A 22846-nucleotide genomic window follows, 5' to 3' on the forward strand; every position below is an offset into this window, starting at 1 on the left:
TTTTTTTTTTTTTTTAAAGAATTATTTATTTAATTTTAGGTATTCATTCATTTATTTTAATTTGACCAGAGAAAGACACAGAGAGAGAAGGAAAGTGAGTAAGCAAGCCACCAGGTCTGGAACTCGAATGTGGTTGGCCATTTGGGAGTGTCCAGTGCCTTAACCACCATGCCACCTGCTGGCCCCCAACCCTCCTTTATCTTCTTCTTTTTTTTTAAAAAAAAAAGAATTATTTTACTTATTTATTTAGTTTGTTTTCAGTTGACCAGCGAGGAACAGAGAGAGAGAGAGAGAGGGAAAGTGAGAAAGCAAGCTTCCAGGTCTGGGACTCAAATTGCAGTCGGCCATGTGGGAATCCAGTGCCCTTAACCACCACGCCACCTGCCGGCCCCTCCTTCATCTTCTAAAAGGCTCATGAGAGATGAGAGGCTAGACAGTAGCACAGTGGTAAAATACAAAGCTCTGCAAGGCAATTTCACATGGAAAGGTTAGCACCTGGTTCAAATTCAGTCATCCCAAGTATTCTGGACGCACATGTGTCCCGGATCCAGGGCTGGCTGAAGGCTGGGGTGGACAGCTGTGTCAAGACCCTGTGGGCAGTGCTCTATCACTCATGGAAAATACAAATCAATTAAAAATAAATAAAAGGCTCTTGGAATTAGAATTGGACCGTCTCCCCCTGGGTCTACTGAGTCTAAGAGAGGGGGAAAGAGGGAAAAAAGAAAAGGAAAGAAAGGGAGGTTAAAGGGTTAATGACAAGCGATTTGTTTGTTCCTTTCTTTTTTGAGAGATTTTTGCTACAGGGTGTGTGTGTGCTCGCTACCCAGAGAAGCAAGCAAGAAATCACCCCCTGGGAGGGTGGCCACACCACAATTTCTTCTCCTCCATTCATCTCTCAGGATTTGGGGCATGCGTGCACACACACCTGGAGTGAGTTTTAAGCTGTTGGGTCGGGGGCTCGAACTGTGGTCGACTATGTGGGAGCCCAGGGACATACCATTACACCATCTGCTGGTCCCATGTTTGTCCCTTTCTTTAGCAGCTTCGGGTTAGGTATCTGAGCTTTTATGATGTGAGAAAAGGGTCAGGCAGCTACTTCGAATCCAGCTCTCTGCTAATATATCCTGTTCAGATTTGCATTCTTGTCCCCAAACTGAGTCTTCCTAGGGTCAGTAAGACCCTAAATCATAGTCCTACAGCCTAGCCGAAGGCACATGAGGTGCAGACAAAGGTAAGAAGTAGAAAAGGTAGCAGAGGTGTTGAGGTGAGAGCAGAGGGACCCAATACTTCCCTCTCACCTCTCAGTGCTGCCCTCATCTGAACACTCTGTCCTGGCAAGGGCATCAGTACTTGGGCTCTGGGCGCATTAGCAGAGCTGCTCTAGCGGAGTGGGTCCTGCTTCAAGGCAGGAAACAAAACGGAGAGAAGAGCTGTTTGAGGAAAAATTGTAGCCTATAAATTCTACTAACTAGAGACTACCGTGGGGAGAGGCAGGTGGAGAGAATATCTGATTAAAGGGCTTTATAACCCTTTATAGAGTGGTAACTATATGTCTTCATTTGCCTGGAAAAGTCCCAGTGCATTCATTTTTTAATTTTAGTTTTTCCAAGGGTCTCGCTATGGTGCCCAGGCTGGCCTTGAACTCGAATCCCCCTGCCTTAGCCTCCCACGCAGCTAGGGTTACAGGCGCACACCACTGCACCCAGCTTCCAGTATATTCAGTACATTCATTAACAGCACACTTTTCCACTCTCAGAAGTGCCAGGTTTGAGAAATTCATGTTACGTTCGCCCTAACCATAGATAAGTCTCTAAAATGTTAGGGCTTCCTGCTGGCTAAGCAGGGCCCAGCCAGCTGTGTGCTGACAGAGACGGACTGCCTTGGCCAAAAGCTTTGGAGGAGCTCGCCAGTCACAGCCTTCAGGACAGCCTGGTTCTGTCTCTGAGGGACAGCTCTCCCCTGGCCAGTGGGATGTGTGTCGTGACTGTGAGTGTATGTGTGCAAGTGCGTTCTGCAGTGCGACAGAGGAGGCAGAGAACAGAGCCAGAAAGAGTAACAAGAGAGAAATGGGGAGCTGAGGGAGGGAGAGGCCAAGACGCAAGAAGGAAGATGGGTGACAAGAGCAGAATTTCTCAGGTTGCTCACTATTTTGTTTTTGCCGTAGGGCACATGCACTCATCAGAGAGACAGAGAAAGAGCGTGTTATTTATTTATTTTTTTAGATTTTTTGCCACAGAGCACATGCCGTCTCTGGGGGATAAGAGGGAGGGGATTAAGAAAGGACCCCTCTGGAGATATGGCCACACTGCAATTCCTCTCCGCCATTCTTCTCTTGGGATTTTGGGCGCACGCATGTGTACCTGGTGTGTTTTTCAGGCCACCAGATATAGGACTTGAACTACAGAATTGGTCATGTGGGATCTAACACTTTGGCCACCATACCACCTGCTGGCCCTGGTTACTTTTTATTCATTCGTTTATTCATTCAATTATTCACTCTGAGTGGAAGGTTGAGGCATGGGAACTAACTGGGTCCAAACACGGCCATCGAGAATTCCTAAGTTCTACTCCACCGAGACTGTACCCAGGGGGCCAATCTGTGGTGGGAAGTCTGCAGACCGAAGGCTTCAAAAGTATTCCAGAGAAGTTCTAGTCTCAAGGGAATGAAGCCAGCAAGAACCCACACGTCTTAGAGAGCTCCTGACAAAAAAAAAACCTCTCCAGAAAGCACCCCACACACTGCCATATAGAAAGAATTCACTGATAAGATTAAAGGCCCTCTCTAGTTATCATCGGGAAACAGACAATTCTGAATGAAATCAATAAACAACTTGTCTGTAAACCTAGGTACAGAAATATTGTTTGACAGTGTGTTGAAATGAAGAGGGCAATATTGCAATGACAATGTGATTATGACAATAGTGACACTCAGGGTCCAGAAAAGGCAAAATAGAGTATGATGAGGGACCGGCAGATGGTATGGTGGTCAAGGCGCTAGACTCCCAACATGGCCGATCATAGGCCTGGCAGCTTTCCCTCTCTCTCTCTCGTCAAATTAAAAAAAAATAATAATAATAGGGACCAACAGGTGGCATGATGGTTATTTTTCTGGACCCCCATGTAGTCAACCATGGTTCGAGTCTTGGGCCACTGACTTAAAACTCATGCTGGGTATATATGCGTGTGTGCCTAGAGTCCTGATAGGAGAATGAAAGAGAAGGGACCGCAGCATGGTTGTCCCCCCAGGGGCTGATTTCTTACTTTCTGTCTCTCTGGTGAGTACACACCCCCTATAGCAAAAATCTCTCTTAAAAAATAATAAAAATATTGGGACCAGCAGTTAGAGTAACGGCTATGTTGCTGAACTCCCATGTAGTCGACTGCGGTTCGAGTCCTGGACCTGGTGGCTTAAACTCATGCCGGTGCGCGTTCATGCCCAAGATCCCGAGAGAATGGAAGAGAAGGGATTGCAGCATGGCCATCCCCCCTGGGGGGTGATTTCTCGCTTTCTGTCTCTCTGTCTCTCTCTCCCTTCTGGCGGGGGCACACGCCCTACAGCAAAAACCTCTCAAAAAAAAAAAATATATATATAAATACAATTAAATAACATAACTCTTAGAAAAAAAAAAGAGTATGATGAGACATGGGGCCAACTGGGGTAGCAGGGTGGTTAAAGTGGCTGGATCCCACATGGCCAACTATGCAATCCAAGTTCCAGACCTGGTGGCCTGAATACATGCCAGGCGTGTATGCACGTGGGTCCAAAAATCCCCAGGAGAAAGGGTTGTGGCATGGCCATCCCCTGGGAGATGTCTCTATGGCAAGTACACACCCCCTATAGCAAAATTACAAGACAAACAGGTAAACAGGAATATGATGAGGTGATGCTTGCTCAGTGCTGTCCAAGGAGGACAGGAGTGCCTCGGGAATGCCTGAGAATGATGGCAAGAAAGCAGTGTCCCTGGCTTGCTGGCCTTGTCTTCAACAGTACTCTCTCTGGGTTCCATACGTCCCTTCATTTCAAGTCTTCTGAGAGGAGGTAGGCTTGCCAGATATAATACAAGAAGCCCAGGGAAATCTGAATTTCAGACACATGACAAATTCTTTTAGTACTTATTACTTTAATGTGTACATATATACGTTTTTAATTATTTCTTTAATTTTGTTATTATTTTTTAATTTGACCAAAGAGACAGAGAGAGAGCGTGAAAAGAGGGGAAAGTGAGCAAGTAAGCCACCAGGTCCAGGACTCGAACTGTGGTCAGCCATGTGGGAGTCCAGCACCTTAACCACCATCACCTACCGGCCCCTATAAATATTTTTAGTATTCAACCTTACATTTATACAAGCCTATTCGGGGCAATATTCGAAATTTATCTATACTACAAAAGCATTGGTTTCTCTGCTTGCAATTGAAATATTATGACGTGTCCTGAATTTTCATTTCTGGTACCCCTTAGTGGGCACTAAGGCTTGGGAACTATGCTTGGGGGTCCTCCTCTGAGATAGAAGAGTTTCTTGTTTATGGTAGATGCTCAGTAGATAGTTTGAGTTTTTACACTTGCATGAATTAAGAAGATAAACTGCTTCTAGGAAACACTGAGAAAGCCATCAGAGGATATTTGAAAAGCAGAAATTTACAACCAGGACTGTGTTCACCCATTCCAGAAATATTTATGAACTGCTCATTCTATGTAAGGGATTCTGCCTCTGAGAGGACTTGGTTCCCCTACTTGGGGCAGTCTGATTTCCTAGCTTGTCTAGATGACATTTCATGTGAAAGAGTTCCCTTTTCAGGAGCCAGCAGGTGGTGTGGTGGTTAAGGCACTGGACTCTCACATGGCTGACCATGGTTTGAGTCCCAGACATGGTGGCTTGCCTTTTCACTTTCCCCCTCTCTTTTTTCTCGTCAAAATAAATAAGTTTTAAAAATTAAATAATTCTTAAAAAAGGGAAAAAAAGAAAAGTACCCCATGAGATTCCCATGCAGACCAAGTTTTGGTGGCGGGCAGGGTGAGCCAGTGGGAGCAGGGTGGTAGCGAGCCTCCCAGAGGCTCAGGAACAAGGCAGAATGCCAAAGTTCTCCAGAAATACTCACCTTTGACAGCCTGTTGGACATAGGCTGTCGTCCCGTCACTGAGGGTCACCGTCTGCAGACCCAAGCTCTCCATGGCAAACTGTTTCTCGTGTACTCAGACATGAAGTTGGCTTCTGGCCAGCACTGAAAGCCACAGCTGAGGGCAGAGATTTCCTTCTGGGTCACAAATCTGGGGAAACAGTGTCACATTATGAGCTGCACAGCTTCCTTCCACAGGCAGGTAATGCAGGGAGGAAGCCAGTACGGCCAGCTGAGAAGAATGAGATGACGTCTTCAATGTAGAGAACTATGGTGGTTTTATGAAAAGGGTTTAAAATGTACACATCTGGGCCAGCAGGTGGCACGGTAGTTAAGGTGCTGGATCCCACAGGGCTGACTCCACAGTTGGAAATCCGGATTGGCAGCTTGAAAAAACATTGGGTGCATGTGCATGCGTGCCCCAAATCCCTAGGGGAGAATGGAGCAGGGACTACAGCATGGCCATCCCCCTGGAGAGTGATTTCTCACTTTGCCTTTGTTTTTCGTCTCCAGAGAATGCCACACCCTATGGCAAAAATCTAAATTATATACATACACACCCACACACACCCCACCTAAGAATTCTAACACTTGACAATAGAAGAGAAGCATGCCAGTCAAACCGGCTACAAGGTAATAATTCAGTGATCAGACCTCTCTTTTAAGCTCATTCCCCTGAGAAAGGAGCCTGTTGAAGGTGGGCAGCCAGCCCCACTGAGGCCGGTTCTGCCTGCCCACGCCAGCACCTCTCTGGAGTGCACAGACCCATCCTGTTGGCCTTGCTGACCATCCTCAGTGAACATCCCACGGGTATCACAAACCAAATGAATCCCAACAGAACTCATGGTACCTACCGGCCCCCCAAACTGTTCTATTTCCAGAATCCCCTGTCCTGGGAATAGCACCTCATCTACTCAGAATTGGCTGGGGTACCCTGGAGTCCTCCCTTTCCCCCAAAAGTACAGGTGTCTATTTCACCTCTCGACTACTGAAACAGCCTCCTAACTACGCCGTCAGATAAATTCTTGCCTGTTTCTGATTCATTTTCTTTCTTTTTTTTTTTTCTGAGGGTTTTCGCTATAGGGCGCGTGAGCTCGCCAAACAGACAGAGACATAGAGACAGAAAGCGAGAAATCACCCCCCAGGGGGGATAGCCACGCCACAATCCCTTCTCTTCCATTCTCCTCTTGGGATCTTGGGCACGCACGCACACGCGCCCGGCATGAGTTCTAAGCCACCGGGTCCGGGAAGCGAACTGTGGTCAACTACGTGGGAGTCCAGCAGCATAGCCATTATGCTAACTGCTGGTTCCGATTCATTTTCTAACATGCTGTTGGGGTGACCTAAAAAAAAAAGTGCAAGCCTCATTGTACCACTTTCCTGATCGAAGCCGATGGCTTCAGACCACCCTCGGCGTCTACCTTGCGGGCACGGCTGGGTCCTGAACTCTGCAGCCGTTGGTACCACCTCATCCGAGCAGTCACAGCCCCCGGCTCACTACGTCGGTACTACATCACTACCTGTTTAGTGCTTTTGCCTACAAGTCTGTGGGCTCCATTCTGGCTCTGGTTCCGTGGTTTCTCCAGCACCTCACATGGCTCTCTATGTACACCACGATGGCTCTCCACAGATCCTCTGAGTGACACAGCTAAGAAGGACATGGGGATTCTGCAGGCAAAGTAGGAGGCACCGAGCTCCCTGCTGACAGGACGTCCTCTGCACCTGCTGCGGGTGGAGTCGCTCTGGCTGTAGACCTCTGTTTGTGAAGCCTGCAGGAAGCCCATGGCATCTCTGGGTTCAAGGGTAAGGTTATTGTTTGTCACCCATCCACAGAATTCTCTGGGATCTAGAACCTGGACTGCCTACATGATTCTCATCCTCTACAGCTGATATCCCTGACTGGTGCCGCCCAAATGTGTCAGGGTCCCAGAGGAGCATATGGCCATTGCAGATGCTACCGCATGAAACCAGAAGTGACCAGCTAGGGTCTTGGCGGCCCTTCGGATCAATAGCATGGAAGAACTGCAGCCCGTGTGCGGCACTGGTTGGCATGTTCTGCCACTGGCTGGGCATCTGTAGTGAAATTACGCATTTATTCTGTCCAGAAACATTAGCCGCATGGGCTAAGTCCCAAGGACAGCAGTGCTACAACAGTGAACACTACCTACAGTTAACCACGTGCTACGCAAACCACAAGTAGTAGCTGATTTTCTAAAAACAAGTATGTATTTTAACTTTTATTTATTTATTTATTTTACTGTGACCTGAGAGTGAGAGCGAGAGTGACAGCAAGAGAGAGAGAGAAAGAGAGAGGGAAGAGCAAGCTGCCAGGTTCAGTATTTGAATTGCAGTCGGCCACGTGGGAGTTCAGAGCCCTTAACCACCACGCCACCTGCTGGCCCCAGTACTAACTGACTTAATTCTCATAACCCTGTAATTAAATTATTATTATTATCCTCATCTCACAGTTGAAGAAACTGAGACCCAAGACATTAAGTAATTTGTTAAGTTTGTACAGCTAAGGACTGGAGGATCTGGACCCAGGTCACCCGATCCAGAGGTTTGTTTTTTTAGGTTTTTGCCATAGGACATGTGTGCTCACCAGAGAGACATAGAGAGACAGCCAAAGGGAAAGTGAGAAATCACCCTCCAGGGGGGATGGTCACACCGCAATCCCTTCTCCTCTATTTTCCTCTCGGCATTTTGAGCATGCACATACACATGACCAGCATAATCTTCAAGCCATTGGGTCTGGGACTCGAACCACAGTTGGCCATGTGGGAGTCCAGCACCTTAGCAAATATGCCACCTGCTTGTCCCCAGTGTGCTCTTAAATATTCAGCTATACTGCCAAGTACCAAGGATCAAGAGGTTCTTGAACCTCAGGCTTATAAAACCTGAACCACCTGGAAACACTTGGTGTGTGAGCCTGGGCTTTTTTTTCTGAAAAGACAGGAATCCAAGGCTGTGATCAGTCTCACAGGGACTAAAGACAAAGAACCACTGGGCCAGCCACACATGGCCGACTGCATAGTTAAATCCCAGACCCGGCCACTTGAAAAACATGTCAGGCACATGTGCACGCATGCCCAAAATCCCCAAAGAAAAATGGAAGAGAAAGGACTGCAGTGTGGCCATCCCTGGGGGCGGGGGGATGTTTTCTCACTTTCCATGCCTCCTTCTCTCTCTGCAGAGTGCGTGTATCCTATAAGGAGTTAAGAAGAAAAAAATATATCTATACACATGTATGTACACACACACACACACACACAGATATATGGCATCACAGAACCATTTGTTAAGGTGGGAATTCTTTTTTTTTTTTTTTGGAGAGATTTTCACTGTAGGGCGCGTGCGCTCGCCAGACAGACAGAGAGAGACATAGAGACAGAAAGCGAGAAATCACCCCCCAGGGGGGATGGTCACGCCGCAATCCCTTCTCCTCCATTCTCCTCTCGGGATCTTGGGCATGCACACACACGCACCCGGCGTGAGTTTTAAGCCACCGGGTCCGAGACACGAACCGCGGTCGACTACATGGGAGTCCAGCGACATAGCCATTACGCTAACTGCTGGTTCCCAAGGTGGGAATTCTGACATCTGACCTACCTTCTCTGGTTTATTGGCGGTAACCGCACATAGTCCCTATCTCATAAAAGGACAACGTGAGTTTCTACCTAGGCGCTCTTGGAAGTTATATAGCCAGGCTCCTTCTGTGCAGATAGCACGCCCATGATCATGGGGAACGTCCCTAACACCCGCTGGACCTTCTGTAAGAAGTGTGGCAAGCACCCGCCTCCTAAAGTGATGCAGTACTAAAAAGCAAGGATGCTCTGTGTGCTCAGGGACGGCGGCGTTACGACAGGAAGCAGAGCAGCTGTGGTGGACAGACGAAGCCTATTTTCCGGAAAAAGGCAAAAAGTACAAAGAAGATCGCGCTGAGGCTTGAGTGTGCGGAGCCCAGCTGCAGCTCGGAGAGGACGCTGGCTAGGAAGAGGTCCACGCACTCTGAACGGGTGTGAGGAGAGCAAGGTCCAACGGAGCCAGGTCTACGCCTCATCTTCTCTATCACGAAGACGACAAAACCTTGAGGGGAACGTCCACCTCATTTGATGACGGTTGGTCTATTTGTGAGGGAATAAAGTCATCAATAAAACTCTCCTTTTGGGGAAACTTGATTCATGGTTTAAAAAAAAAAAAAGTTACAGCCAGGATCAGCAAGTGACATGGTGGCTAAGGCACTAGACACTGCCACATGGCCAACCATGGTTTGGTTCGAGTCCCGAACCTGGTGGCTTGCTTTCTCACTTTCTCTCTCTCCCTCTCCGTGTCTCTCAGGTCAAGTTAAAACAAATGAGTAAATAAAATTAGGTAAACAATTCTTTAAAAAAAAAAAAGAAGTTGGGATCAGCAATTGGCGTAATGGCTATGTCACTGGACTCTCAGGTAGTCGACCGTGGTTCGAGTCCCAGACCTGGTGGCTTAAACTCACGCTGGGCGCGTGTGCGTGCGTGCCCAAGATCCCGAGAGGAGAATGGAGAAGGGACTGTGGTGTGGCCATCCCCCCCTGGGGGGTGATTTCTCACTTTCTATCTGTCTGTCTGGTGAACGCACGTGCCCTATAGCAAAAACTTCTCAAAAAAAAGAAGAAAAAAGAAGTTACATAGCTTTGAGCAAGCAAACGAACCTCTCTGAACCTCAGATGCCACTTCTTTAAAAATGGACATAACAACGGCGCTTTGCTGCACAGGTTTGCTAAGGACGCAACGAGGCCACATATGTTAGCGCTGAGCACAGTGCTGCACACAGAAGTGCCGTAGGAGTACTGGCTTGGAGCTGCGCACGGCAGCCCGTGCCCACTATCCCCGCTACCTGAGGCCGAGGCAGGAGGATCAAAGTCCTAATTCCAGATCAGCCTGGGAAACATAGCAAGATCCTGTGTCCAAGAAAAAGGGAGGTGGGGGAGGTTGGCCCCGTGGCCTTGTGGTTAAGGGAGCTGGACCTCGCATGGCTGGGGTTCAAATCTGGTCTTAAAAACTGGAAAAACACACCTACATGCCCAATCTGACAGGATGGAGAAGCAGGAGTTGCAGTGTGGCCACGTGTCAATAGGGAGTGCTTTCTCCCACTCTCTTGTCACCTTCTGGAAATTAAAAAACAAAAACAGACACAATTGCCTGGTACAAAAATGTTCAATAGGGTCAGCAGATAGCATGGTGGTTAAGATGCTGGACTTTCACATGGCCGACCATGGTTCAAGTCCCAGACCTGGCAGTTTGCTTTCCACTCTCCCTCTGTCCCTATCTGGTGGGCATACATGCCTTATAGCAAATTAAAAAATAATAATAGGGACCAGAAGATGACACAGTGGTTACATTGCTGGACTCCCAGATGGCTGATTGTGGTTCAAGTCCTGGACTCAGTTTTCTGAACCTCACGCCAGGTGTGTGTGCATGTGTGCACAAGATTCCAGTTGGAGAATGGAGAAGGGATTGTGGTGTGGCCACCCTGGAGGGTGACTTCTCACTTTCCCTCTCACTGTCTCTCTTTCTCCCTCTGGAGAGTACACATGCCCTAAGGCAAAAATACCAAAAAAAAAAAAAAGATAAATAGAATTCTTTTTTAAAAGTTTAATAAAACATGGGACCAGCAGTTAGTGTAATGGCTATGTCGCTGGACTCCCATGTAGTCGACCACGGTTCGTGTCCCGGACCCAGTGGCTTAAACTCACGCTGGGTTCATGTGCGTGCGTGTGTGCGTGCGTGCCCAAGATCCCAAGAGGAGAATGGAGGAGAAGGGATTGCAGTGTGGCCATCCCCCCGGGGGGGGGTGATTTCTCACTTTCTGTCTCTCTGTCTCTCTCTGTCTGTCTGGTGAGCGCATGTGCCCTACAGCAAAAACCTCTCCCCCCCCCAAAAAAAAAAGTTTAATAAATCATTAGAAACAAGCAAAAAAAAAAAAAAATACTGACTCTGAGAAGGTGAAAGGAGAAGTTAAAGGGAGATGTGTTGGAGGCAACGTGTATTTGTGTGGGTTTTTATTGAGAGATTTTTGCTATAGGGCACGTATGCTCATGAGAGACAGAGAGAAATCACCGCTAGGGAGGATGACCATGCCACAATACTTTCTCTTCCATTCTCTCAGGATTTGGGGCACACACACACAGATGCATCTGGCATGAATTTCTAGCTGCCAGGTCTGGGACTCGAACTGTGGTCAACCATGTGGGAGTTCAGCAGCTTAATCACTATGCTACCTACTGGCCCCAGCAATGTGTATTTGCAAAATGTAGCCAGTAGCAGGGAAGAGCAGCAACAGCGCCAGTCTAAAAGTAGGAAGTCTGTAGAGTTGGCTTCTAGTCTTGATTTTTTTTACACATCTGTTTCCTCATCTGTAAAATGAAATGTTGGTCCAGGTGACTCCAATAGCCTTCTCACTGCCTGTGCGATGTTTTCGTCGAATACTCCTTAGCATGTGCCGGCACAGTTCAAAGCACTTTACTATAGTTACTCTTTCACTTAAAGATAACCTGTGATGAAGCAGGTATACTGTGCCCATCTTACAGATGAGGTGGCTGAGGCCGAGAGGTACGGCCATCTGCCTGCAGTCCCAAGGCTAAGTGCTGGAACCAGGGCTGAACGCCAGGCGGGGTGCCCCAGGGTCCATACCTCTTATTCTCTGGCACGCTTCCTTCTAATCCACCATGGCCAACACGCTGTTGGCACTCACAACATTCGAGTACGGGTTGTTTTCCTTCCATCTCCCCCAGTGTAACTTAAACCTGGTCTTTCTTGGCCTGCCTGCAATGGTAGCTGCACTTCCCAAAATAACCCTTCTTAGATTCAAAGAAAACAAATCTCTCTCCTTTGCGTGTCCTCATGTCCAGGCCAAATAACCCCACGCATCTGTTTTTCCTCCCCAACCCTCACGATGCACACCTCACGAGCGGCCCAGTGTTGCACTCAGGCTTTCCCGATCTCTGGAACTGCCTTCCAACAGAGCCGGACTGCAGGGCGGGGGCAGGGGGGGCGGGGGGGGGGGGGGGGGGGGGGGGGGATGCCTCATGGCCCACAGGCTCGTACCAGAGTCCCGACTGCTGCTTTTCTCCTCTTCCTTTCCTTTTTCTTTGGAGACGTTTTTGCTACAGGGCACGTGCGCACACCAGAAAGACAGAGAGAGACAGAGAGACAGAGAGACAGAAAGCCTTTCTCCAACCCCCAGGAGTGCTGGCTACGTCGCAATCCCTTCTCCTCCTTTCTCCTCTTGGGATCTTGGGCACACATGCACACACGCCCAGCGTGAGTTTAAGCCACTGGGTCCGGGCCTCGAATCGTGGTCGACTACATGGGAGTCCAGCGACGTAGCCATTATGCCAAATGCTGGTCCCTCCTCTTCCTTTCTATACATTTGTTTTCTGGAGTCGAAGTAACACTTCACTTAGGGTCTTGCTATATAATGACCCTTCTGCCTCTGTCTCCCAAGTAGCTAGGACTATAGGTGTACACCCAGACTTCTCGTGTGCCCTCAGCCTGCTACGTAGCACCATCTACCAGTGGATGCTACTGCTGCTAGGCTTCCCTTTATTTTTGAAAAATTTGGAGCCAGCAGGTTGCGTGGTGTTTAAAGGCGCTGGACTCCCACATGGCCAACTGGGTTCGAGTCCTGGACCTAGCGGCTTGCTTTCTCACCCCCCTCCCCGCCAGTCAAAGAAAAATAAATAAATAACAAAGTTAAATAATTCTTTAAAAGGAAAAAAAATACTTATTTTTAAATTTTAAATCACCAGAGGGTGAGTACACTCCCCAAAGAGAAAAAGAGAGAGAGGGAGGAGGAAGAAAGCTCACCAAGGGGGGTGTGGTCATGCTGCAATCCCGTCTCCTCCATTCCTCTGTCCTGTTAGAATCCGGAGTGTGTGCATGCTCACAGTGCATTTTCAAGTGCCTGGGCCCCGTATTCGAACAGTGGTCAGTCATGTGGGATCCAGCTCCTTTAAACACTTGGCTATCAGGCTAGCCCTAATATATATTTTTAATGTTTATGTATTTCTTTCATGAGTGAGCAAATGAGAGAGAATCAACACCTCAACAAGGTTTTGACACTTTGATTCCCCTCCAGCTCCAGTGAGCCCTGGATCATGGGTATGCATATTCAAAGAAGTCTCTGGATGTGAACCCACAACCTTCCCATGTGGGTCAGCCTCACAGAACACCGATGTGCCACCATCTAGGGCCTTGCTTTTCTTTCCTTAAATGATGGTGGCCCAGCATGGAGGGATACACTAAGACACTGTGCCCTACGGGCTTAACCACACGAGACGCCTAGGCTCCAATTACAACCTAAAGGCTGATGGTGTGCATCTGTAAGGCCAGAGACTGGAGGAGGCTGAGGCAGGAGGAGTGTCAGCCCACAGCTGGCCTGGGCAACATAGTCCTGTCTTTTTTTTTTTTTTGAGAGAGAGAGAATTTTTTTTTTTTTTTTTTGCTATAGGGTGCGTGTGCTCACTGGAGAGACAGAGACAGAGAGACAGAAATTAAGAAATGATCCTATAGAGGGGATGGCCACGCCACCATCCCTTCTCCTCCATTCTCCTCTCAGGACTTTGGGTGTGTATGCACATGCCCAGCGTGAGTTTTAAACTGCAGAGTTCAACAACATAACCATTATACCATCTGCTGGGCCCCATATCCCTGTCTTTAAAATAAAAAAAAATTGGGACCAGCAGATGGCGTAATGGCTATGTTGCTAGACTCCCATGTAGTCGACCATGGTTTGAATCCTGGACCCGGCAGCTTAAACTCATACCAGGTGCGTGTGCGTGCATGCCCAAGATCCCAAGAGGAGAATGGAGAAGAAGGGAAACTTTTTAGATGCTTTGGATCTTTAAGTCTCTCCATGAAATAAGACATGCTTACACTGTCTCTTTCTGGTGAGCACATGCGCCCTATAGCAAAAACCTCTCCAAAAAAAGAAAAAGAAAAAGAAAGAAAAAGAACAAAAAAAAGAAATGATAGTGCACACTAAATCCTTCTGTGCCAACAACACAATAACAGCAACATGGGCAGAGTTAAAGAGAGGGCCGCTCAGGACGGCTGTTTCCCAGCAGCCCCTGCAGGCAGTTGACATTTCAGATTCATAACTCCTGTGGTTCCCCAAGACAGGGCAGGGGGTTGTGGGGAGCTGTTTTCTCCCTGGAGGTTATAAGGTTTACCATCTTTCTAGGGACGTGAGCTCAGTAAGGAAGAGACAGACCAGGGGAAGGTGAGATAAGAATGACAAAAGGTCAGAGTAAAACACAACACTCCCGATCCCCGAATCTAGCAGGAAGTCCAGATCTGTTTGTTGCACTTTAAAATGAACCTGACCAGGGCCAGCTGGGGCATGGTGGTTAAGGGAGCGAGATCCCACATGGCCAAGTGTGTGGTTTAAGTCCTAGACTCAGTGGCTTAAAAACAAGCCAGGTGCATATGTGTGTGTGCCCAAAATCCCGAAGGGAGGAAGAGATGAGGGAGAAGGGAGTTCAGCTTGACCAGCCCCCATGGGGGGTGCTTTCTCATTTCCTCTGTCTCTCTCTAGGGAGCACATGTACCTTCTGACAAATTTTTTTTTAAAAAAAGGAACTTGACCCATCATTGGCTCTGACACAGAAAATAACCCTATGGCTTCATAACGTGTCAATGTGTTTCTTAATGTAAAAACATCAATTATAATTACTGGGGAGAGATTAACATTTAGAGAAACTTTTTAGATGCTTTGGATCTTTAAGTCTCTCTATGAAATAGGACATGCTTACACTGCCTCCTCAAAGCAAAATAAGAGATGTGAGAGACGGAAACTAAGGAGTAGCTGTGGTGTTTGTGTGTCTCCACTTTGTCACGCCTGAGATCTAATCTGGTCCACACCCAAGTGGGCTGTGCGGACGGCAGGCACCGTTAGCTATTCCGCCACCCTCTGCCGACCAGCGCTCCCTGGACACTTGGAACAGGCTTCTGTGCTCTCCGCTCTAGCCAAGCCAAAGGGAACTGTATTTAAAAGCCAAAAAATAGGGGGGAGGGGAATGAAACATTTGCTTGGAAAGAAAAGATTATTCAACCTAGGCTTGAAAAATAACGATGACTTGATTTTCACTCAGAACATTTATCATTTGTAAACATAGAAAACTCATAGAGGACAAAGAAAACTCATAGAGGACATAAGGTTGGGAGGGACGAAACCTGAGGGAGACAAGTGACAAACAAAATAGAACCAGATTTGGAAGAATTACAGTAAAATGATTCAGCATTTGTTATTGTAGAAAAAGACTTCAACAGGGACCAGCAGTTAGCATAATGGCTATGTCACTGAAGTCCCATGTAGCTGACCGCGGTTTGAGTCCTGGGCCCGGTGGCTTAAACTCACGCTGGGCGTGTGTGCGTGCGTGCCCAAGATCCCAAGAGGAGAATGGAGGAGAAGGGATTGTAGCGTGACCATCCCCCAGGGGGGTGATTCCTCACTTTCTGTCTCTCTGTCTGGCGAGCTCACGCACCCTATAGCAAAAACCTTTCCAAAAAAAAAAAAAAAAAAAGACTTCGGGGACCAGCAGTTAGCATAATGGCTATGTTGCTGGACTCCCACGTAATCAATCGCGGTTCGCATCCCGGACCGGGTGGCTTAAAACTCACGCTGGGCGTGTGTGCATGCGTGCCCAAGATCCCGAGAGGAGAACGGAGGAGAAGGGATTATGGCGGGGGGATCCCCCCCGGGCGGGGTTTCTCGCTTTCTCTCTGTCTCTCTCTCTCTCTGTCTGGTGAGTGCGCCCCGCCCAATAGGGAAACCCCCCCAAAAAAAAAAAAAAAAAAAGACTTCAATAAATACTTGCACACAAAATATCTAGTGAAATGGCTTGGTTCTGTGGGTTCTAGACACTGACGAGCAAACAGGAAATTAATAACAGAAACGTGCATTAACATAACACAAACTTAAAACATCAGCCAAACATCTCTTTGCAAAAGGCACGGTGACTCTGAAAGTCCAAATTATTTTTTAGTATGGTTCCTATTTGGCTACTGCAATTTTATAGATTTAAATTAGTTACAGAAAAGGGAGTCATTAGGCAAAGTGGATGACTTCCAATTCCAAAGGGGCAACGAAAACACAGACTCCATTATTACAGAATAGGATTCATTTAAACCCAAACAAATCACTTACGAATCTAATTTCTGGCCATACGTGTACGTGAATTCCAACACCATAGCTTGCACACACCCAATGCGCCAATCCTGCTTGTTGAAACCCACCTTTAGCCCATGGGGGGAAAAACCCAGAATAAAGGCATTCGGGGAGGATTATCCTAAGGATAAGCCTAACACAATCAAGCAAATTAGCACAGATATGAGGACATTACATCTGAGTTGTCTCTGGAATTCAGGGAGTTCACTGCTGGCTTGAGAAGGTGAGAATGAACCGCGGCTTGTCCCAGGGCACCCACACAGCAGGGCACCCACACCTTTGTGTGGGGAGCCAGATCCCATATGGCCCTGGTGACCTGAAAAACACGCTGGGCACATGTGCACGCATGCCCCAAGCCCTGATGGGTGAAGAAATGGAGGTAAAAGGACTGTGGTGTGACCGGGCCCCACTGGAGGGTGCTTTTTGTCTCTCTGGCAAGTGGAAAGAAAAAAGAAAATGAAACATTCCAGCAGCATCAGGCGAGGTCAGGTCATCACAGTTACATGTTAGTTAAGAACATCAAAAAGGTGACATTTTTATTTTATCAGTTCATCAAAACGGAGCAATATCTAGAACCCAATTAGGAAGAGAAGGCAGTTTTAGGGAACCAGCAGTTAGCGTAATGGCTATGTCGCTGGACTCCCACGTAGTCAACCGCGGTTCGTGTCCCGGACCCGGTGGCTTAAAACTCACGCCGGGCACGTGTGCGTGCGTGCCCAAGATCCCGAGAGGAGAATGGAGGAGAAGGGACTGCGGCGTGACCATCCCCCCTGGGGGGTGATTTCTCGCTTTCTGTCTCTATGTCTCTGTCTATCTGGCGAGCGCACGCGCCCTACAGTGAAAATCTCTCCCCCCCCCAAAAAAAAAAAGGAAAAAGAGAAGGCAGTTTTAGATTTTGAAGCAAAAGAAAATTAAATGGAGAGTTAGGCTGGGGCCCGATGGTGCAGTGGTAGGACATGACGCTCTGCCGGCAGTTTCACATTGGAAGGGACTTCCTGACTACACCGGCATTCTGTGCCAAGATCTGGGGCCGGATGGAGGCTGGGGGAGAGTCAGAGTCAGAATCCTGTCGAGAGTGTCCTCTCTGTCTAGCTCTCTCTTTCACTCACAGATGAAAGAAAGAAATTTTACAAGAAAAAGAGAGTTGATAGCGTAGTGATTAAGGTGCTGGATCCCACGTGGCCAACTGTAGTTTAAGTCCTGGCTCCAGTAGCAAGAAAACTTGCTGTGCGTGTGTTGTGCCCCAAATTCTGATGAGATGAAAAAATGGAGGAAGGAGATTGCAGCGTGACCATGTGCTGCTTCCACCTCCCTGTGTATATGCCCTCTGGCAATTCAAAACAAATAGGGAGGGGAGCCAGCAGGTGGCATGGCGGGTCACCATGGACTGGACCCCCACATGGCCCACCATGGTTTGAGTCCTGGCCTTGGCGGCTTGTTTTCTCACTCCCCTCATCCTCTCTCTCTCTTGCTCTCCCCCTTACTCTCACTCTGTTCCCCTCTGGTCAAATTGAAAAACAAATAAATAAATAAATTAAGTAAATAAAGTAATTCCTTAAAAAAATAATAATAATAGGGAGGGGCCAGCAGGTGGAGTGTTAGTGAAGGCACTAGGTTTCTGGCTGACCACAGTTTGAGTCCCAGGCATGCCAGGAATGTGTACGTGTATGCCCAAAATCATGAGAGGAGAATGGAGGAGAAGGGGCTGTGGAATGGCCATCCCCTCTGGGGGGTGATTTCTCTTTTTCTCTTTTTGGCTAGTGTATGTGCCCTATGGCAAAAACCTAAAACAAAGAAACAAAAAAGAGGGAAAAACACTAAAGAAAAAAACTCCACTAAACATACTGAAAACACAGAAATATATGAATTTCCAAGAACTATACTGAATTCCCACTGGTGGTTAAGATCCCATATGGCAGAACCAGCACTTGGCGTAATGGCTATGTCGCTGGACTCCCATGTAGTCGACCATGCGCGGTTCAAGTCCCAAACCCAGTGGCTTAAACTCACACCGGGTGCGTGTGTGTGCCCAAGATCCCGAGAGGAGAATGCAGGAGAAGGGACTGCAGCGTGGCCATCTCCCCTTGGGGAGTGATTTCTCACTTCCTGTCTCTCTCTCTTTCTGGTGACCGCATATACTCTACAGCAAAAACCTCTCCAAAAAAAAAAAAAAAAAACAGATGCTGGGGCTGGCAGGTGGCTTGGCTTGGTGGTTAAGGGTGCTGGATTCCCACGTGGCCGACAGTGGGTCAAGTCTTGGACCTGGCGGCGTGCTCTCTCTCTCTCTCACTCTATCCCTCTCTGGTCAAATTGAAATAAATAAATGAATGAACAAACACAGTTAAATAAAATAATTTTTAAAAAATGCTATAATTCTTATCAAATTACCCAAATACATAAGGCATGAGATCCAACAGTCAAAGCTGGCAAGTTGGTAGACAGGCGCAGGCTGTCACTAACCCGATGAGAAAAAGGGGGGAAGATCTGAACAGACATCTCACCGAAGATATACAGATGGCAAACAAGCGCATAAATAATGCTCAAAATTATACCATTAAGAAACTACAAATTGAAACAACTGTGAGATATCACTATACACTTATTAGGATGGCAAAAATCCAGACCACTGACACCACCACATGCTGGCAAGGGAGTGATAAGCACTTCCTCCCACTACTTTGAGTGCTACTTTGGAAGACAGTGTTGCTGGTTCTTAAAAAGTTAAGCACATTCTTACCACATGATCTAGTTAACCATGCTCTTGGTATTCACCTGAATGAGATGAAAACTTACGTCTACAGAAACACACACTAGTTAAGAGCAGCCTTATTCAGAACTTGATAGGAAGATGTCTTTCAATAAACAAACTGTGGTACATCCAAAGAAATACTATGCAGTATTTCTTTCATACCCCTCCCAATGGGTCCCTATACTTCAACCCACCAATCTACCATCAATCAGCCTCAGATCGGGGCACACGCACGCCCAGCCTGTTCAGAGGTCTCTGGATGCAAACCTGGAACCTTTCCATGTAGGTCAGCTTCTCGAGTGCTCTATCACACCACTGCTCAGACGCACTTGGAGATATAAATGAGCTATCGAGTCGTGAAAAGACACGCAAGAACCGTACACGCATATTGCTGAGAGAAATAAGCTAGTCTAAAAAGGCTACAAACTGCATGAGTTCAACTATATGACATTCTGGAAAAGGCAAAACCATGGAGACAATAAAAAGATCAGTGGTGGGCGAGCAGATGGCCTAGAGGTTAAGGTGGCTGGATTTCACATGGCCTACTACACAGTTTGAGTCCCAGACTCTGCTGGGTGCATGCGTGCCCAAAACCCTGAGAAAGTATTGTGATGTGGCAATCCCCCAGAGGGAGATTTCTCTCTCTCTCTCTCTCTCTCTCCCCCTGGGGAATACATATGTCCTGTACCAAACTGGAAAAAATTCATTGAAATAAAGATGTCGTCACTGAGCTGAAAGTCAGTTCTACAGTAGAGAGTAAAACTGTTTGCTAGGTTGCTAGCCTGGAGTTTTCTTCTATTCTTCTCACATCATTCCCATCGCCACCTGCATCTCATCTCTCCTAGATCCTGCAAAAGCAAAACAAAACAAACAAACAAACAAAAAATCTATTCTTCCTTTAATTGGTGCCAGCATAAACACTGAGGTGGGGAACTTCTTCCTCTCAGAGTTTCCTTCATTTCTTCTAATGATCTGAAGTTTGGTTACATCGTAGAGAGAGAGAGACTTAAAAAATAATTATTTTATTTCATTATCATCATTATTGTTTAATTTGACCAGAGAGAGAAAATAGGCCTCCAGGTCCAGGACTCAAACCACAGTCGGCCATAACATCATGCCACCTGCCGGCCCCAAGACAGAGAGACAGGCCCTCCCACAGGGTCCTACACTGCAACCTACCTATCTATCATCAATCAGCCCCAGATGGGGCACATGCATGCCCAGCATGTTCAGAGGTCTCTGGATGCAAACCTGGAAGATTCCCACGTGCGTCAGCTTCTCAAGAGTGCTATATCACCACACCACCACTGTTCAGACCCACTTAGAGATATATATACAATATATATGTGATTTTATGTATACTACATATAATAATCATATATTATTATACATACCTATATAATCACAAATGTAAAATTTTCAAAAAATTTGCCAAAGGTGGCGTGGCAGGTGGGGTGCTGGACTCCCATGTGGCCGGCCGCAGTTCTAGTCCTGGACCTGGCAACTTGCTTTCTCACTTTGTCTCTTTTTCATCTAATAATAATAATAATAATAATAATAAATAAAATTAAATAATTATTTTTAAATAAATCTTAAAAAGAATAGTTTGCCAGAGGGTTTGTGCTGTTGCTGGAGGCAGAGAAGAAAAGCAGGAGAGGACCCCCCCCACGTAGCATGGTCATGCTGCATCCTCTCTCCTCCATTTCCCCCTCCTTTTAGGATTTTGGGCAAACACACACATACACTCATCATGTTTTTCAACTGCCGGATCCAGGACTTGGATCGTGATCAGTCATCTAGAATCTGGCCATATTAGTCACCAGGCCATGGACTGGCCTCCATACGTTTTAAAATGGGATATTCTTCTAACCAGGAGGTGTTGTTTTCTATGTTCTGTGCATCAAAGTGGCACAGCAGGAAGCCGTGATTCAGGACCCTGTGCTGACCTTCAGGGACTCTACTATAGTCTCAATTCACAGCAATGCCCACAGCTGTGGGAAAGCAGGCATAGCCTTTACATGCAGGGCGGTTCGGCCATAGCCCACCAGTACTATGCCATCTACCTGGCGACTTCACATCTAGTCCACAGGCAGCAGAGGTGTGGGAGATGACACACGCTCAACACTGTTCATGACATCCCTGCATACGACTGTAACAAAAAATTGGAAAGAGCATAAATGCCTATCAATATGGAACTCCCACACTATGGAGACATAAATGAAGAAACTCCTTACCTGTTGACATGAAAAGCTCTCTAAAATACGTAAAATTACAATTGCAAGGTACAAAAGAGTGCCTATGTGTTGCCACAGGCATAAAGAAAAAAAAACTGATGGAAAGAAAATCAAGAAATTACTAACTAGAGTTGCCTGCGAAAGGACAACTGAGTGACTGGGGAAACGATGGAGGAAGAGGACTTTTCACTATGCGTCTTTTTTTCTTTTCCTTTTTAATGAGCAATTGATGGACAGCAAGAAAGTGAGCACAGGATGGAGGGCATCTTTGACAGGTTCCCACCCTTGCAGTCCCATTCCAGCCTCCTAGTTAGCTAAGATCACACGTATGCACTATGACACCTGGCTTTCAGGTTGGTCTGGAATCTGAACCTGGGCCTTGCATGTAGTTCCAGCCTCGTGCAGCAGTGCCCTACTACCCACACCACTGAGGCTGGGCCTGCACTGTACATCTTTTGTAAAAAACAAAACAAAACAAAAAAACCCAAGCCTTGAGAATGTAATAGTTACGCAAAATAAATAAAAGAAGAATAATAAGAATAAAAGTCTAAAAGCATGCTCTGTACTTCCTTTCTTGGCTCCAGGAATATCTATGATTCTCCATTCATGAGGCAGGCATGACTAGCCTACTGCTGACAGGATGGGTTCCGTGATGTTTTGATACAGTTTTGCAATAGAACCACAATTGAAAACTTAGCTTCATAATTCATAGATGCCATTCTGGAAAATCATATGAAAAGCTAATCAAATTGAGCATGAGATAACAGCAAGTCTAAGCAGGACCTGAGGACATGCTGGCTCCAACATGTGTGTCCTCAGCCTGGTCACGAGGGTGGGTCTGGCTGAAGTGACGGTCTAAGCAAGAATTGCCTTTCTCTCTCATCATTCCATGTTGCCTTGGAACATTACTCCCCGGCTCGAGAGGATGAGCTGAGACAGAGAAAAGAATCCTGGTTTCAGGTACTCCTGCATCTTCCAGGGACAAGCTGAACCAGGGCACTGGAGGTGCTCTGTCTTCTAGACAATCTTAATATGCTGCGAGGTTTTCAATGACACCCCCAACACTGTACGAAAATCTTTCACCTTTCTGAGTAGGCCCTATTCATCTACCTGCAAAACAGACAACTGCACAGGATTTGTAAAACCCTCCCCTTTGTTCACCTTGATGGATAGCTGCCAGGGTGAGAGGCATCTGAGGGTTTGCCAGTGGCATTAGGAAACAGAACCTGAAGTAGGTTAAGACCCTTAGTTAAAGACAATGGCTTCAGCTGCATTTGTATTTGTATTTGTATTTTTTTAAAAACTCACCAGGACAGAATTTCCCCATTCTAGGGACCAGCAGTTGGTGTAATGGCTACGTCGCTGGACTCCCACGTAGTCAACCCTAGTTTGAGTCCCAGACCTGGTGGCTTAAATTCACACTGGGCACATGTGCATGTGTGCCCAAGATCCTGAGAGGAGAATGGAGGAGAAGGGATTGCGTCGTGGCCATCCCCCCCACCCCGGGGGGGGGGGGGGTGTATTTTTGCTCTTTTTTTATTA

General features: G+C 47.0%; 1 protein-coding gene across 4 annotated transcripts in view; it reads right to left on the reverse strand.

The window, feature by feature from the left end:
- ZNF76 (zinc finger protein 76) overlaps window positions 1-22846 on the reverse strand; it is a 44869-nt gene that overhangs the window by 14167 nt on the left and 7856 nt on the right. For all 4 annotated transcript variants that reach the window (XM_006144187.2, XM_006144186.2, XM_027770202.1 and 1 more), the window contains exon 2: window positions 5099-5267. In XM_006144187.2, coding sequence (XP_006144249.1) covers window positions 5099-5171 — 73 coding nt within the window. In that variant the 5' untranslated portion in view covers window positions 5172-5267. The remainder of the gene's footprint in view (window positions 1-5098; window positions 5268-22846) is intronic.

This window comes from Tupaia chinensis, unplaced genomic scaffold (genome assembly GCF_000334495.1).
Source record: "Tupaia chinensis unplaced genomic scaffold, TupChi_1.0 Scaffold000116_1, whole genome shotgun sequence".
In the NCBI taxonomy this organism is placed as follows: domain Eukaryota; kingdom Metazoa; phylum Chordata; class Mammalia; order Scandentia; family Tupaiidae; genus Tupaia; species Tupaia belangeri.